The 14,546-nt window shown below is 48.6% G+C and overlaps 1 protein-coding gene across 2 annotated transcripts in view; it reads left to right on the top strand.

Moving 5' to 3' along the window:
* The first annotated feature begins 212 nt into the window (after positions 1-212).
* Positions 213-14,546, top strand: part of FBXW4 (F-box and WD repeat domain containing 4) — a 172,627-nt gene continuing 158,293 nt past the window's right edge. Inside the window, exon 1 of one of the 2 annotated variants that reach the window (XM_044269045.1) lies at positions 213-726. In XM_044269045.1, coding sequence (XP_044124980.1) covers positions 536-726 — 191 coding nt within the window. In that variant the 5' untranslated portion in view covers positions 213-535. The remainder of the gene's footprint in view (positions 727-14,546) is intronic. The other variant, XM_044268993.1, reaches the window with a different exon arrangement.

Consider the following 14,546-nt stretch of genomic DNA (forward strand, 5'->3'; position numbering starts at 1 on the left):
AGCAACCAATCAGATTCCACCTTTCATTTTTCAGAGCTTCTTTGGAAAATGAAAGGTGGAAGCTGATTGGTTGCTATGGGGCTTTACACCAGTTCTGATAAATCTCCCCCACAAGCTCCCAGATTACAGCCCAGCACCGCAAAATAACAGGCAACTGCTGATCAACTGTAAAATAAAGTCACCATAGCAACCAAGCTCCTAAATATTCTGACTGCCCTGATTGCTATGGGCAACTCTTTTTTTTCCCCCCTCACTGGCCCATACAAAGGCTGAGGCCTGTGCCCAGTGCAACCAATCAGATCCCTTCTTTCATTATCCTAACCGCACTGATACCATGAAAGCCGGGATCTGATTGGTTGTAGCGCCTCTTCCCTGTGTGTACGCCGCTCGGAGTTCCTGTCCGTCACGTGACACGTCCAGACACCGACATGGCTACCAGTCCCAGCTACCTGTGAGCCCGACTACCAACCATGGGAGAGAAGTCTGTGCATAGGCCCAAGCCCCTCCAGATCCCGAGCACCAGGCCTCCCCTGACATGGGACCCCATTTCCTGCAGCTGCCTGAGGAGATCCTCCTGCTCGTCCTCTCCTACCTGGACGGCAGGTCTCTGGCTCGGCTGGGGCAGGTGTGCAGGAGGCTCTGCCACTTCACCTGCAGGGACGCGGTGTGGAGGAGGATAGCCCGGCGCTGCCTGAACTCCGGCTTCGTGCTGCAGGGCGCAGACGTGTGAGTTACCAGCGCGCGGCGGCGGCGGCGGCGGCGGCACTGCGCTCTCAGGCTGCGGCCTAGTCTCCGGGGAAGCTGCTGGACGTAAACTGCGTTGTTGCTAGGGCGTCTCCGCGTTTACGGAAGGAAAGAGCGGCCAGAGCGGCGTATGTGATGTAGTGGAACTACATAGCCCAGCAATGGCTGACAGTGCAGGAGGCTGTGGTGGGGTCTACTTTATACACAGTATACATAGGTCTGAGGCTGCGGATAGTGATGCCCGTTTACCACTACAGTTACTTACACCCCTGGCCTTAAAGGGCATCTGTCAGCAGATTTGTCCCTATGACACTGGCTGACCTGTTACATGTGCACTTGGTGCTGAAGACGTCTGTGTTGGTCCCATGTTCATATGTGTCCGCATTGCTGAGAAAAATTAGGTTTTAATATATGCAAATGAGCCTCTAGGAGCAACAGGGGCGTTGCTGTTACACCTAGAGGCTCTGCTCTCTCTGCAACTGCTGCGCCCTCTGCACTTTGATTGACAGGACCAGGAGTGATGATGGTTCCACCACCTGCCTTGTCAATGAGGGAGCAGCAGTTGCAGAGAGAGCAGAGCCTCTAGGTGTAATGACAACGCCCCTGTTGCTCCTAGAGACTCATTTGCATATAGTAAAACCTAATTTTTCTCACAATGTGGACACATATGAACATGGGACCAACGCTGATGCCTTCAGCTGCCAAGCGCACATGAAACAGGTCAGCCAGTGTCATGGGTACAGATCTGCTGACAGGTGCCCTTCAAAGGGAATCTGTCATCAAGTCCAATGTTCTTGCTCCCGTGTCGCTTGGTGCCTTTATTGCAGAGAAAACCGCTTTTTAATCATATGTAAATTAGTTCCCGAGTGCAACAAGGGCGTCACCTCTGCGCTGCTCACTCTCCACATGGAGTGCCCCCACCGCTTTGACAGGGCTAGGCTTGTAGACTTATTCACGCATGACCCTGAGAAGCCGCATGGCAGCACGATTGCCTCTGTGTTTGGCACACATGCAATAAAAATAAAATAAAAAATTAAACTGAGCAGTGCAATGGCAACTCCCTCGTTGCACTCCGGGACTAATTTGCATATGGTTGAAAAGCTGTTTTCTCTGCAATAAGGCCATAGAGCGACAAGGGAGCAGAGACGTTAGATCCGATGAGGACATGTAAGGCGGTATTAATAGGACGATGACAGATTCTCTTTAAGACGGTTGTCCAAGATTTAAAAAATAAAGTGTCAGCTCCATGAAATGAAAAAATAAAAAAACACAAAACCCCCACACTCGTCTTTCTAATGTCCTGTGCTGCTGCTGCTGCAGTTTTCGCTGGACCTGCAGCGGTCACATGTCCTTGTGACCTCTGAGGCCGGTGATTGGCTGCAGCAGTCACATGTCCTTGTGACCTCTGAGGCCGATGATTGGCTGCAGCGGTCACATGCCCTTCATGTCCTTGTGACCTCTGAGGCCGGTGATTGGCTGCAGCGGTCATGTGATTGTTGTAGGGCAAGCGGGAATCAGACCGACTGGACATTATTTCATTGAGCTGACATTTTAAAATACCGTATGTTAGACAAGCTGTCCACCTACATAAGTATCTGTCAGAATGTGGCCGACTTTACCACTGCACAAAACCAAGCAAGTGCAAAGATTCCACCTGGGCAGCCGGTTCAGCTGCACAGGGGCCCCTGGGGTGGAGGGGAGAGGCCCTTCCTAAGGCCTTATGCACACGACCGTTGTGTATTTTGCAGTCCGCAAATCACGGATCGCGTTTATGTGTGAACATCACGGACAGCCATTAATATAACTGCATATTCTTGTCCGCAAAACGGACAAGAATAGGACAGGTTATATATATATTTTTTTTTTTTGCGGACCACGGAACGGAGCAACGGATGTGGACAGCACACGGAGTGCTGTCCGCATCTTTTGCAGCCCCATTTAAGTGAATGGGTCCGCATCCGAGCCGCCAAAACTGCGGCTCGGATGCGGACGAAAACAACGGCCGTGTGCATGAGGCCTAACGCAGCAGCAGAAGTGCTGAGGTTGCACTGCTAAGCTGAGACAGGGCTTAGTGGGGTGGTGCCTGGGGCCCCAGAAGTGCCAAATCTGCCTATGGGCCTATCAGATATTTGGTAGACCCAGGAGTTACTAAAAAAAACAAAAAAAAACACACACACACAGATATAGATAGAGAGAGATTATATATATATATATATATATATATATATATATATATATATATATATTAGTGCTGGCCATAATTATTCATACCTCTGGCAAATTTTGACTTAAAGTTACTTTTATTCAACCAGCAAGTAATTTTTTGACGGGAAATAACATAGGTGTCTCCCAAAAGATAACAAGACGATGTACAAGAGGCATTATTGTGGAAAAAAAAAACATTTCTCAGCTTTTATTTACATTTGAGCAACCCTTTCACTTTAATGGGTCCGCGATCCGGCCGTTCCGCAAAAAGATAGGACATGTTCTATCTTTTTAAGGAACGGAAGTACTGGACGAAACCCCATGGAAGCACTCCGTAGTGCTTCCGTAGGGTTCCGTTCCGTGCTTCCATTACGCATCTCCGGATTTGTGGACCCATTCAAATGAATAGGTCCGCATCCGTGATGCGGAATTCCCACGGAACGGCACCTGTGTATTGCGGATCCGCAAATGCAGTACGCAATATGGCAACGGGAAGCACGCGTTTGTGTGCAGGGGGCCTTATGGCAAGGCATCTGGTCCGTTATTTCCAAACAGTCATCGTCCAAGACAGGAAAATAACGTGGAAATGTATCTTCATGTGTATAGATGACTTCAGGGACTTGTGTGGTGACATTGGCCGTATAATTGTACCAGACAGCTTTGGGATTGGTAGAATGGGAGCGTGTGGAGTGTTATGTTTTATGTATTGTAAGACATTAAAGGGGTTCTGCAGTTTTTTTAAACTGATGATCTATTCTCTGGATAGATCATCAGCATCTGATCGGCGGGGGTCCGACACCCTGGACCCCCGCCAATCAGCTGTTTAAGAAGGCAGTGGCGCTCCAGGAGCGCCGCAGCCTTCTCATTGTTTACCGCTGGCCGAGTGACGTCACGACTAGTATCAATGGCCTGGGTGGGGATAAGCTCAATTCAATTGAACAGAGCTTAGCCGAGCCCAGGCCAGTTGTTGCTAGTCGTGACGTCACTGGGCCTGCGGTAAACAGTGAGAAGGACGCGCAGCTGCCTTCTTAGGCCCCATGCACACGGCCGTGTTTCACGGCCGTGTGCGGGCCGTGGAACCGCGGCCTGGATCCCTCCTGAGAGCAGGAGCGCACGGCGTCACTGGTTGCTATGACGCCGTGCGCTCCCTGCTGCCGCCGCAATACAGTAATACACTGGTATAGATCATACCAGTGTATTACTGTACTGTGCCGGCAGCAGGGAGCGCACGGCGTCATAGCAACCAGTGACGCTGTGCGCTCCTGCTCTCAGGAGGGATCCAGGCCGCGGTTACACGGCCGTGTGCATGGGGCCTTAAACAGATGCTCGGCGGGGGTCCCGGGTGTCGGACCCCCGCTGATCAGATGCTGATCTGTCCAGAGGATAGATCACCCGTTTAAAATAACTGTAGAACCCCTTTAAATATTATTATTATTAATAATAACACATAAAATACTATAAAACATAAAATATTCAAATATCATAAAAATACTATTGAATATAACACGTGCTGCCGCTTTCCAATCTATTTTGTGTTCCGGTTCCTCATCATTTCCAGTACCTCTGTTTGTGGTCAGTGAATCAAGACTCTGTTGTTTGCATCCAGAGGCTTTTCTTTGCACTGATTTTTGGTGCGTTTCTGCCTCAAAACAGCCTCCCATTCACTTCAGCGGGAAGCAGCTCTTCCTTTTTTTTTTTTCTCACTTGGTTCTGAATCTCCCATTGAAATGAATGGCAAGCGTCAGAAAAACGTCAGTGCGTTTTATGCATAGTTTTTGGCGCAGATCTCAAAATTCAGATCTCAAAATTCGGTTTTGTATTGAAATAAATGTTTTGGTTAAAGAAACTATGCAAAAAAATGCGTTGAAAAAGAAACCTGGGCAGATTCTGCGCTGAATTTTGTAGGTGGATTTTCAAAATCTGTCCTGTGAACATACATTTTTCACAGCTGAGTGTTTGCGACAATGTATCCAATGTAGTCAAAGTTTTTTGAGGTTAAAGGGGTCGTCCGGGTTCAGAGATGAACCCGGACAAACCCATATTTTCAGCCCCACTAAGATGAGCATCAGAACATTTCATACTTCAATGCTCTCTCTTGCCCTGCGCTGGATCGCTCAGGGCAAGGGCTTGTTTGTTTACCCAGGCACACTGCTAGGCAGAGGCTTTCGCCTAGCAGTGTGTTTGGTGACATCACCGACTCTGATGGGCGGGCTTTAGCACCGCCCTAGCTGTTTTACAGGATGTCACCGGGCTCCCTGCTGGGCGGAAGCCTCTGCCTGGCAGCCCTAAGAAGAGCTCCGATGCTCATCTTGGTGGGGCTCCCTGGGTAAAAATATGGGTATGTCCGGGCTCTGAACCCGGACAACCCCTTTAACAACCCGCTACAGTGTACTTATGCGGGTAAGATGCGTTTAGTGCATACATTGCGTGGAATGGATACAGGATCAGGTGCACTTTTAGGAAAACCTTTTCATTGGAAGATGTCCTAGTGGCGGCCCTCCAGCTGTTGCAAAAATGCAACTCCCAGCATGCTCTAGTAGCTGTAGTCTGTCTGAGCATGCTGGGAGTTGTCGTTTTGCAACAGCTGGAGGGCCGCATGTTGGGCATCCCTGTCCTAGTGTATTCTGCAATAAAGCAGGCCGGTAAACGTGCTGACGGATCTTTGTAAATGTGTACCTGGGAACATTTTGGGAAGCTGTCAAGAAGAGGTTGTCCTGATTGGATAGCCTCAGATTTGGTGCCATGTGACACTATAGCACATCCTTAGGCCTCTTTCACACGAGCCATACGGATTGTGTCAGGATCAGTTCAATCAGTTTTTTTTTTTCTGAGATTGCATTCAGTGTCAGTTTATTCCGTCCGGATTGTTTGCGTTTTTCACATACGTGAATCAAAACTGAAGAATAACCCTGTGCATCTAGAAACCACCAGTGAAAAACGCTTTGCATTCGGATGCCTTTCCGTTTTTCCCGCAGGCCTCATTCACTTCTATGAAAAACACACAATATAGAAGATGCTGTAATTTTTCCTGATTGCAGAAATGTTAAAAAAAACAAACAAAAAAAAAAACGCTCATGTACGTAGACCCATTGAAATGAATGAGTTCTGTGGACGCATCAAATATGGACGGAAAACTCACTCATGTGGAAAAAAACCCTAATGAAGTCAGGCTTCAGCATTGTAAGACTCCTCTTGTTAATTTGCCACTGATGCTGGCCCACTCCGTCTAACGGAATGTGCGGAGAGACCCTTTTTGCACGCTGGGTGATACAATGGCTGAGGCAATTGTAAGACGCCCAGCGAGTGTCACCAGCATTTCTTTGTCAGCTGTATCACCCAGCGTGAAGGAGCATGCTCTGTATGGGCGCGTGAAAGCAGGACTCATGGGTTTCTTTATGAGTCCTGGTTTCGGGTCTGTGCACTGCACATCATTGCACTAGAGCAGGAAGAGCTGAGCAGATTGATGTATAGATTTATGGGAAAAGATTCAGTAAAAGTAATCTTAATTTCTGCTCATTCTGGGCTTAGAAGTCCTGGAGGTGGTCCTATCAGTGATTGACAGCTACCTCTGTATACACATCGAGGATTCATTTGTGTCATGTGACCATGGAGCGGGTGTGAAGCGCTTGCTACTATTCACTGCTCTGTGGTCACCCTCCGGCCCGTGCACTGCACTGTCCTCCTGACACATCGTCAGGACATAGTGCACGCATACGTGCTCTATGACCTGACGCTGTGTGATGTCAGGACGAGAGTGCATCAACGCTCGGAGAAGAAGACAGAGGAGTTGTGGAGCGGCGCCCCTACAGGAGAGATAAGTATTAAAGAGCTGCTGGAGACTAGGAACGGAGATAGTGGCACTGGGGGAGTTGAGGGCACGCTGGCATCGGAGCGGATGATGGCACAGAGGATTCATGGCACATAGAGCTGATGGCACTTAGAGCTGATGACACAGAGGATTGATGGCACTGGGGGGGAGCTGATGACACAGAGGATTGATGGCACTGGGGGGGAGCTGATGACACAGAGGATTGATGGCACTAGGGGGGAGCTGATGGCAACCAGGGTGGGGTAGAGCTGATGGCATGGGGGGAGCTGATGACACATAGAGCTGATGGCACAGAGGACTGATGGCAACTGGATGGGGGGTCTGATGACCTTTTATAAAGGAAAAGGTTATTTTTTATAATTTTTTTATTACTCGATAGATTACTTGATTTACTAAAAAAAAAATAGATGGCTGCAGCCCTAGCTGTCAATCACTGATGGGACAGCCTCCTGGACTTCAAAACCCAGAATGAGCAGGAATTTCAATGTATAAATACTTTCCTGTGAATCTACATATCAATCTGCTCAGCTCCTCCTGCCCTATAACGTGCTGCCTTCAGCTCGGACACCATGTTCAATGTCTTAACAACCACGGGCGAATCTAAATTCCACTCTGTCACGAGGGGAATAGAGAAACAAAAAAGAGGGTGGGGGGCGCACAATAGGGTAGTACGTTCAAAACAAAGTAAATTGATTGAAAGATAAAGGTGCTCACCTTTTAGGGTTGTGCTAATAATAGACACAACTCTATTGTAGACTTGTGTGTGTGTGTGTATATATATATATATATATATATATATATTTAGACCTTTAGGATCCAGGAATGCAGCCACAGAAGAAGTATCTTTGGGATCGGATGCCCAATCCCCCAAAGGGTGCTTGTGGTAAAGGAAATTGGTAAAGGAAATTCTGGTCAGGCGCAAAATCACTGGTTCAAGCAGGTCTCTGTAGGTGAATCTTCTTTATTTACATAACAAACATATGTACATAGAACAACGCGTTTCGGGGCTCAAAATGTCCCCTTCATCAGGTTAATAAGTAATCACGTGATTACTTATTAACCTGATGAAGGGATCACGTGATTACTTATTAACCTGATGAAGGAGACATTTTGAGCCCCGAAACGCGTTGTTCTATGTACATATGTTTGTTATGTAAATAAAGAAGATTCACCTACAGAGACCTGCTTGAACCAGTGATTTTGCGCCTGACCAGAATTTCCTTTACCACCATGTTCAATGTGACAGGTTTCCGTTAAATATATTTATAGGGCTCTGTGCACTGAAAGGTGTCTCTTTGGCCCGGGTCAAAGTGCTGTGTATTTGCATACCTATTGTTTTTTTTCCGTCTGTATAGGAAAGTGCAGCCGACTGGTTTCTTCTACAGAGGGCCAGCACAAAAAAACATATCTCTGTCCTATTACAATTGCTATGTTTATATACTGGCACATCCCAGATGTGGACCACAGATGAAATGTTCAGATGCAGTGTGCACATACACGGCTTTTTTTTTTTTTAACATGATCATACCCAATCAAATCCCATAAATCTATATATCCCTGATCTTTGTATCTCCTCATAGTGGAGCATATGAGACCTGACAGAGCTGCTTGAAAATGGTGCATGCTTCGTAGAATAGATGCCCGTCTTCGGTTTGGAGAAACTTAGCACGGTGGCTCCATTTTCGTAGTCTTGAGGGCGTAGCAATTGGATGTGCAGACATAACAGTTGCACCCGGGCCCTGGTGTCTGATATCCTAAAGGTGAGACACGAGCCGATTATGGCACATGGTACGTGTAAGGCCCTTCTAATAGATTTTGCATTGGATCCTAAAGTTTGATGTAGGCCCATAAATGAATTCCTGAGTTGCCATTGAAGCAGTATTCTATGTATAGTTATTTGTCGTAGTGATTAAAGTAAAAAAAAAGTCAGAAGATAGGGTGTGGGACAAAACTATTACATTGTGAAGTCTATTTATAATGATGACGTCTTATGGAATTGTCTGGACTGAGCTTCTGAAACTTTCTTTCAGCAAGTGACAGAGACTTGACGGTGGAGAAAGACTATACAGCCTATTTAGGACACTGCTAAAAATGCCTCATTGTTTGGAGGCCAGGCACAAGATGGTGATAAGCCATTGATATGTAAGCTGGTGGAGTCTCCGAACGAGCAGATGAAGACAGTCTATTTGTGCTACAGCCATGATAACATTGTCGCTGTATAAAGTGTGTCCATCTCTTGTGGTGGTCCAGTGTTGGAGATTCGTTCTCCACCTAAAAGTTCTACGCTGCTAATTGCCAGGTTCAATGACCATTTCGATCTACAGGGTCAGCAGAAGGACTTGTCGTGGTCTATTGTGTCTGCTCAGGAGCTGAGAACTAGTGAATGGTATGAAGAATATTGCAGGCTTTAGGAGCTAGGTAGATGAGGCCTGGCTTTGATTGACTTTTAGTACTGCCCAGCATTAAGAACATTTATAAACTGCAGTAGACAACAGAGGTAAGGTACCAGATGTCCACAACGATATACACTCACCTAAAGAATTATTAGGAACACCTGTTCTATTTCTCATTAATGCGATTATCTAGTCAACCAATCACATGGCAGTTGCTTCAATGCATGTAGGGTTGTGGTCTTGGTCAAGACAATCTCCTGAACTCCAAACTGAATGTCAGAATGGGAAAGAAAGGTGATTTAAGCAATTTTGAGCGTGGCATGGTTGTTGGTGCCAGACGGGCCGCTCTGAGTATTTCACAATCTGCCGAGTTACTGGGATTTTCACGCATAACCATTTCTAGGGTTTACAAAGATTGGTGTGAAAAGGGAAAAACATCCAGTATGCGGCAGTCCTGTGGGCGAAAATGCCTTGTTGATGCTAGAGGTCAGAGGAGAATGGGCCGACTGATTCAAGCTGATAGAAGAGGAACGTTGACTGAAATAACCACTCGTTACAACCGAGGTATGCAGCAAAGCATTTGTGAAGCCACAACACTCACAACCTTGAGGCGGATGGGCTACAACAGCAGAAGACCCCACCGGGTACCACTCATCTCCACTACAAATAGGAAAAAGAGGCTACAATTTGCACGAGCTCACCAAAATTGGACTGTTGAAGACTGGAAAAATGTAAACAGAATGAGAACATATATCCATTAGGGCTGCACGATATGGGAATTTTGTGCGATTGCGATTAGGGCCCTAAAAATTGCAATAACGATATGCGATGCGATATTTTAAAGGAATTGTGCTAGAGGTCTATTTGCTTGGATTTTCCCATATGAGCCGCTGACGCGGCTGGGTATGACATAGTTATGGGGGATCTGTGGATGACGCTGAGTTGTGAGGGGATCTGTGGATGACGCTGTGTTGTGGGGGATCTGTGGAGGGTGCTGTTATATGGGGGATCTGTGTTGGACGCTGTTATGTGGGGGATCTGTGGAGGGTGCTGTTATATGGGGGATCTGTGGAGGGTGCTGTTATATGGGGGATCTGTGGATGACGCTGTGTTGTGGGGGATCTGTGGAGGGTGCTGTTATATGGGGGATCTGTGGATGACGCTGTGTTGTGGGGGATCTGTGGAGGGTGCTGTTATGTGGGGGATCTGTGGAGGACGCTGTTATGTGGGGGATCTGTGGAGGACGCTGTTATGTGGGGGATCTGTGGAGGACGCTGTTATGTGGGGGATCTGTGGAGGACGCTGTTATGTGGGGGATCTGTGGATGACGCTGTTATGTGGGGGATCTGTGGATGACGCTGTTATGTGGGGGATCTGTGGATGACGCTGTTATGTGGGGGTTCTGTGGATGACGCTGTTATGTGGGGGATCTGTGGATGACGCTGTTATGTGGGGGTTCTGTGGATGACGCTGTTATGTGGGGGATCTGTGGATGACGCTGTTATGTGGGGGATCTGTGGATGACGCTGTTATGTGGGGGATCTGTGGAGGACGCTGTTATGTGGGGGATCTGTGGAGGACGCTGTTATGTGGGGGATCTGTGGAGGACGCTGTTATGTGGGGGTTCTGTGGATGACGCTGTTATGTGGGGGTTCTGTGGATGACGCTGTTATGTGGGGGATCTGTGGATGACGCTGTTATGTGGGGGATCTGTGGAGGACGCTGTTATGTGGGGGATCTGTGGAGGACGCTGTTATGTGGGGGATCTGTGGAGGACACTTATGGGGGACCTGTGGATGGCACTGTTATAGGGGATGTGTGGAGGACACATAGGGCCATGAGGGGGGCCAGCTTAAGACATATAGCATCTTATGCTGGTCCCCCTCATGTGTCCTAAACTGGGCACATAACTGCCTTTTGCGTGTAAAGTGTTTTACTAGTGTGTGTGGGTGAAACAATCTCTCTCCTAAGAGGTCCGGCCACTGTACTCACTATGAATGCAATGCACTGCAGCGAGCGTCGCTTAGTAACGCTCCTGCTTCCTGAAGTGGGAGGAGCGTTACTAAGTGATGTCAGTCACGCGCCGGCCGGCCACCTCGCTGCCGCTCACAGCAGAGCATTGCATTCATAGTGAGTACAGAGGCCGGACCTGTTAGGAGAGAGATTGTTTCACCCACACACACACTAGTAAAACACTTTACACGCAAAGGCAGTTATGTGCGCGGGGCCCCTTTATATATAATCGCGGCATTTTCGGGTCGGCCAAATTCCCATATCGCATTTGCCGATTATCGCGATTCGATTATTTTTTCGATTTATCGTGCAGCCCTAGTATCCATCATGCCTTGTTACCACTGTGCAGGCTGGTGGTGGTGGTGTAATGGTGTGGGGGATGTTTTCTGGGCACACTTTAGGCTCCTTAGTGCCAATTAGCCATTGTTTAAATGCCACGGGCTACCTGAGCATTGTTTCTGACAATGTCCATCCCTTCATGACCACCATGTACCCATCCTCTGATGGCTACTTCCAGCAGGATAATGCACCATGTCACAAAGCTCGAATCATTTCAAATTGGTTTCTTGAACATGACAATGAGTTCACTGTACTAAAATGGCCCCCACAGTCACCAGATCTCAACCCAATAGAGCATCTTTGGGATGTGGTGGAACGGGAGCTTCATGCCCTGGATGTGCATCCCTCAAATCTCCATCAACTGCAAGATGCTATCCTATCAATATGGGCCAACATTTCTAAAGAATGCTATCAGCACCTTGTTGAATCAATGCCACGTTCTGAAGGCAAAAGGGGGTCCAACACCGTATTAGTATGGTGTTCCTAATAATTCTTTAGGTGAGTGTACGTTGGTCTTCAATTATATTGGAGTCGATGGTGTCACTAGGTAACAGCATCACTTACTCATTTGGTGGTGGTCTGACTGTTGGAACCACCACATAGTGTGGTACGCTCCTTCACTGATACTCCTGGCCACCCGCTGTGCAGGGAACTACAACAAAGTCCCATTCACTTGGATAGAGCCATGTTCCAGTTCCCTGCACAGCTGGTGGCCATGAGTACAGCTGTGCAGGAGAAATACCAATAGGAACCCTGTCACTTCATACAAGGCAATGGGTCCAGGTGGCATCCACCCCAGAGTCCTTACAGAACTCTGATATGTGGTTGCTGCTCTCTTAATGATTTGTTTAACCAGTCCTTTGTAAGGAGGACTGGAGAATGACCAGTGTTGTAACTGTCCACAAGAAGGGTAGCAGAGAAGAAGCTGGAAACTACAGACCAGTTAGTTTAACTTCTGTTGTGGGAAAAATGTTTGAAGGACTCTTAAGGGATTGTATACAGGAGTATGTGACTGTAAATAATATCATAAGTAATAACCAACATGGGTTTACCAAGGACTAACCAGATTTGTTTTTATGAGGAGGTAAGTAGTACCCTGGACAGAGGGGTGGCTGTGGATGTAGTGTTTCTGGATTTTGACAAGGCTTTTGATACTGTCCCTCATAGACGTTTAATAAGTAAAGTAAGGTCTATAGGCTGGAAAGTATAGTTTGTAATTGGATTGAAAACTGTCTGAGGGGAGAGTTGTGGTCAATGATTCCTATTCAGAATGGTCCCAAGTTATAAGTGGTGACCCCAAGGTTCAGTGCTGGGCCCTTTATTATGTAATGTATTTATTTATGATATCGAGGACGGGATTAATAGCACCATTTCTATTTTTGCAGATGACAATAAGCTATGTAGTACTGTGCAGTCTATGGAAGATGTCCATAAGCTACAAGCTGACTTTGGCACTCTGAGTGATTGGGCATCAACTTGGCAAATGAGGTTGAATGTGGATAAATGTAAAGTTATGCATCTTGGTAGTAATTAGGGTTGTTGCGGGTATCGAAATTTCGATACCCAATCAATACTTTTGTCCCGGTATCGATACGATACCGGGATTTCCGTTTTTTCGATACTGGGCTGCGCTTCTGCGCAGTCTAGTATCTCTGAACATGAGCGCGCTGCTATCGGCGCGCTCATGTTCTCTCTCAGCAGCACGGGGAGAAGGAAGCTGTCCTCCCTCCCCCTGTGCTGCTGCTGCCGCTGCCACCAATGAGAAGCGAGGGGCGGAGGAGGGGCGGCAATGAGAAGCGAGGGGCGGAGGAGGGGCAGCGCCGGCAATGAGAAGCGAGGGGCGGAGGAGGGGCAGCGCCGGCAATGAGAAGCGAGGGGCGGAGGAGGGGCGGCCCCGGCAATGAGAAGAGAGGGGCGGAGGAGGGGCAGCGCCGGCAATGAGAAGCGAGGGGCGGAGGAGGGGCAGCGCCGGCAATGAGAAGCGAGGGGCGGAGGAGGGGCAGCGCCGGCAATGAGAAGCGAGGGGCGGAGGAGGGGCAGCGCCGGCAATGAGAAGAGAGGGGCGGAGGAGGGGCGGGCGCACTGCGCCACCAATGATAGGATTATTTCAACACAGAGCTGCGCCCAGCGATGCCCCAGCACTCACCATTAGTCCTGGGCGCCGCTCCGTTCGCCTGCAGTGCCCCATTACTGTCTCCTCTCCTGCTCCACATGCTGCTGATTACTATCGGAGCGATGGGAGGAGACATCAGCTTCACTAGTAGGCGTTCCTTCTCCCTGCGCTGCGATTGGACAGCGCTACAGCCAGGGAGAAGGAACGCCCACTAGTGAATCTGATGTCTCCTCCCATCGCTCCGATAGTAATCAGCAGCATGTGGAGCAGGACAGGAGACAGTAATGGAGCACTGCAGGCGAACGGAGCGGCGCCCAGGACTAATGGTGAGTGCTGGGACATTGCTGGGCGCCGCTCTGTGTGGCCTGATAGTGAAAGTCTGGACTCATATACAGTAGTCAGTCTTTAACACATACAGGAGGCGGGTGCCGGCAGCAGAATCGCATTGCCGGCACCCTGCCCCTGACAGGGAGCTGCGATCAGCGGCAGTTAACTGCCGCTGATCTGCCAGTACCCGCCTCCTGTATAAAGAGGTAGTTATCATTGCCCCCCCCCCCCCTCAACCCACCCATCCCATTAAGATCATTGGTGGCACAGTGTGCCGGCCCCTCTCAACCCCCCAGTATTAAAATCATTGGTGGCAGTGGCCACAGGGACCTCTTCCCCCCCCCCCCCCTCATTGGTGGTGCAGTGGCAGCTTCTGATCGGAGCCCCAGCTGTGTAAGCCTGGGGCTCCGATCGGTTACCATGGCAGCCAGGACGCTACAGAAGCCCTGGTTGCCATGGTAACATCCCTGATGCTGTGTGCACAGAGCAGCAGGGACAGTGTGGAGTCCTATTCACCCTAATAGAGATCTATCAGGCTGAATAGGAAAAGGGATGAAAGATCCCAGGTTCTAGCCCCTAAGGG

The sequence above is a fragment of the Bufo gargarizans genome, chromosome 1 (genome assembly GCF_014858855.1).
Source record: "Bufo gargarizans isolate SCDJY-AF-19 chromosome 1, ASM1485885v1, whole genome shotgun sequence".
Classification (NCBI taxonomy): Eukaryota; Metazoa; Chordata; class Amphibia; order Anura; family Bufonidae; genus Bufo; species Bufo gargarizans.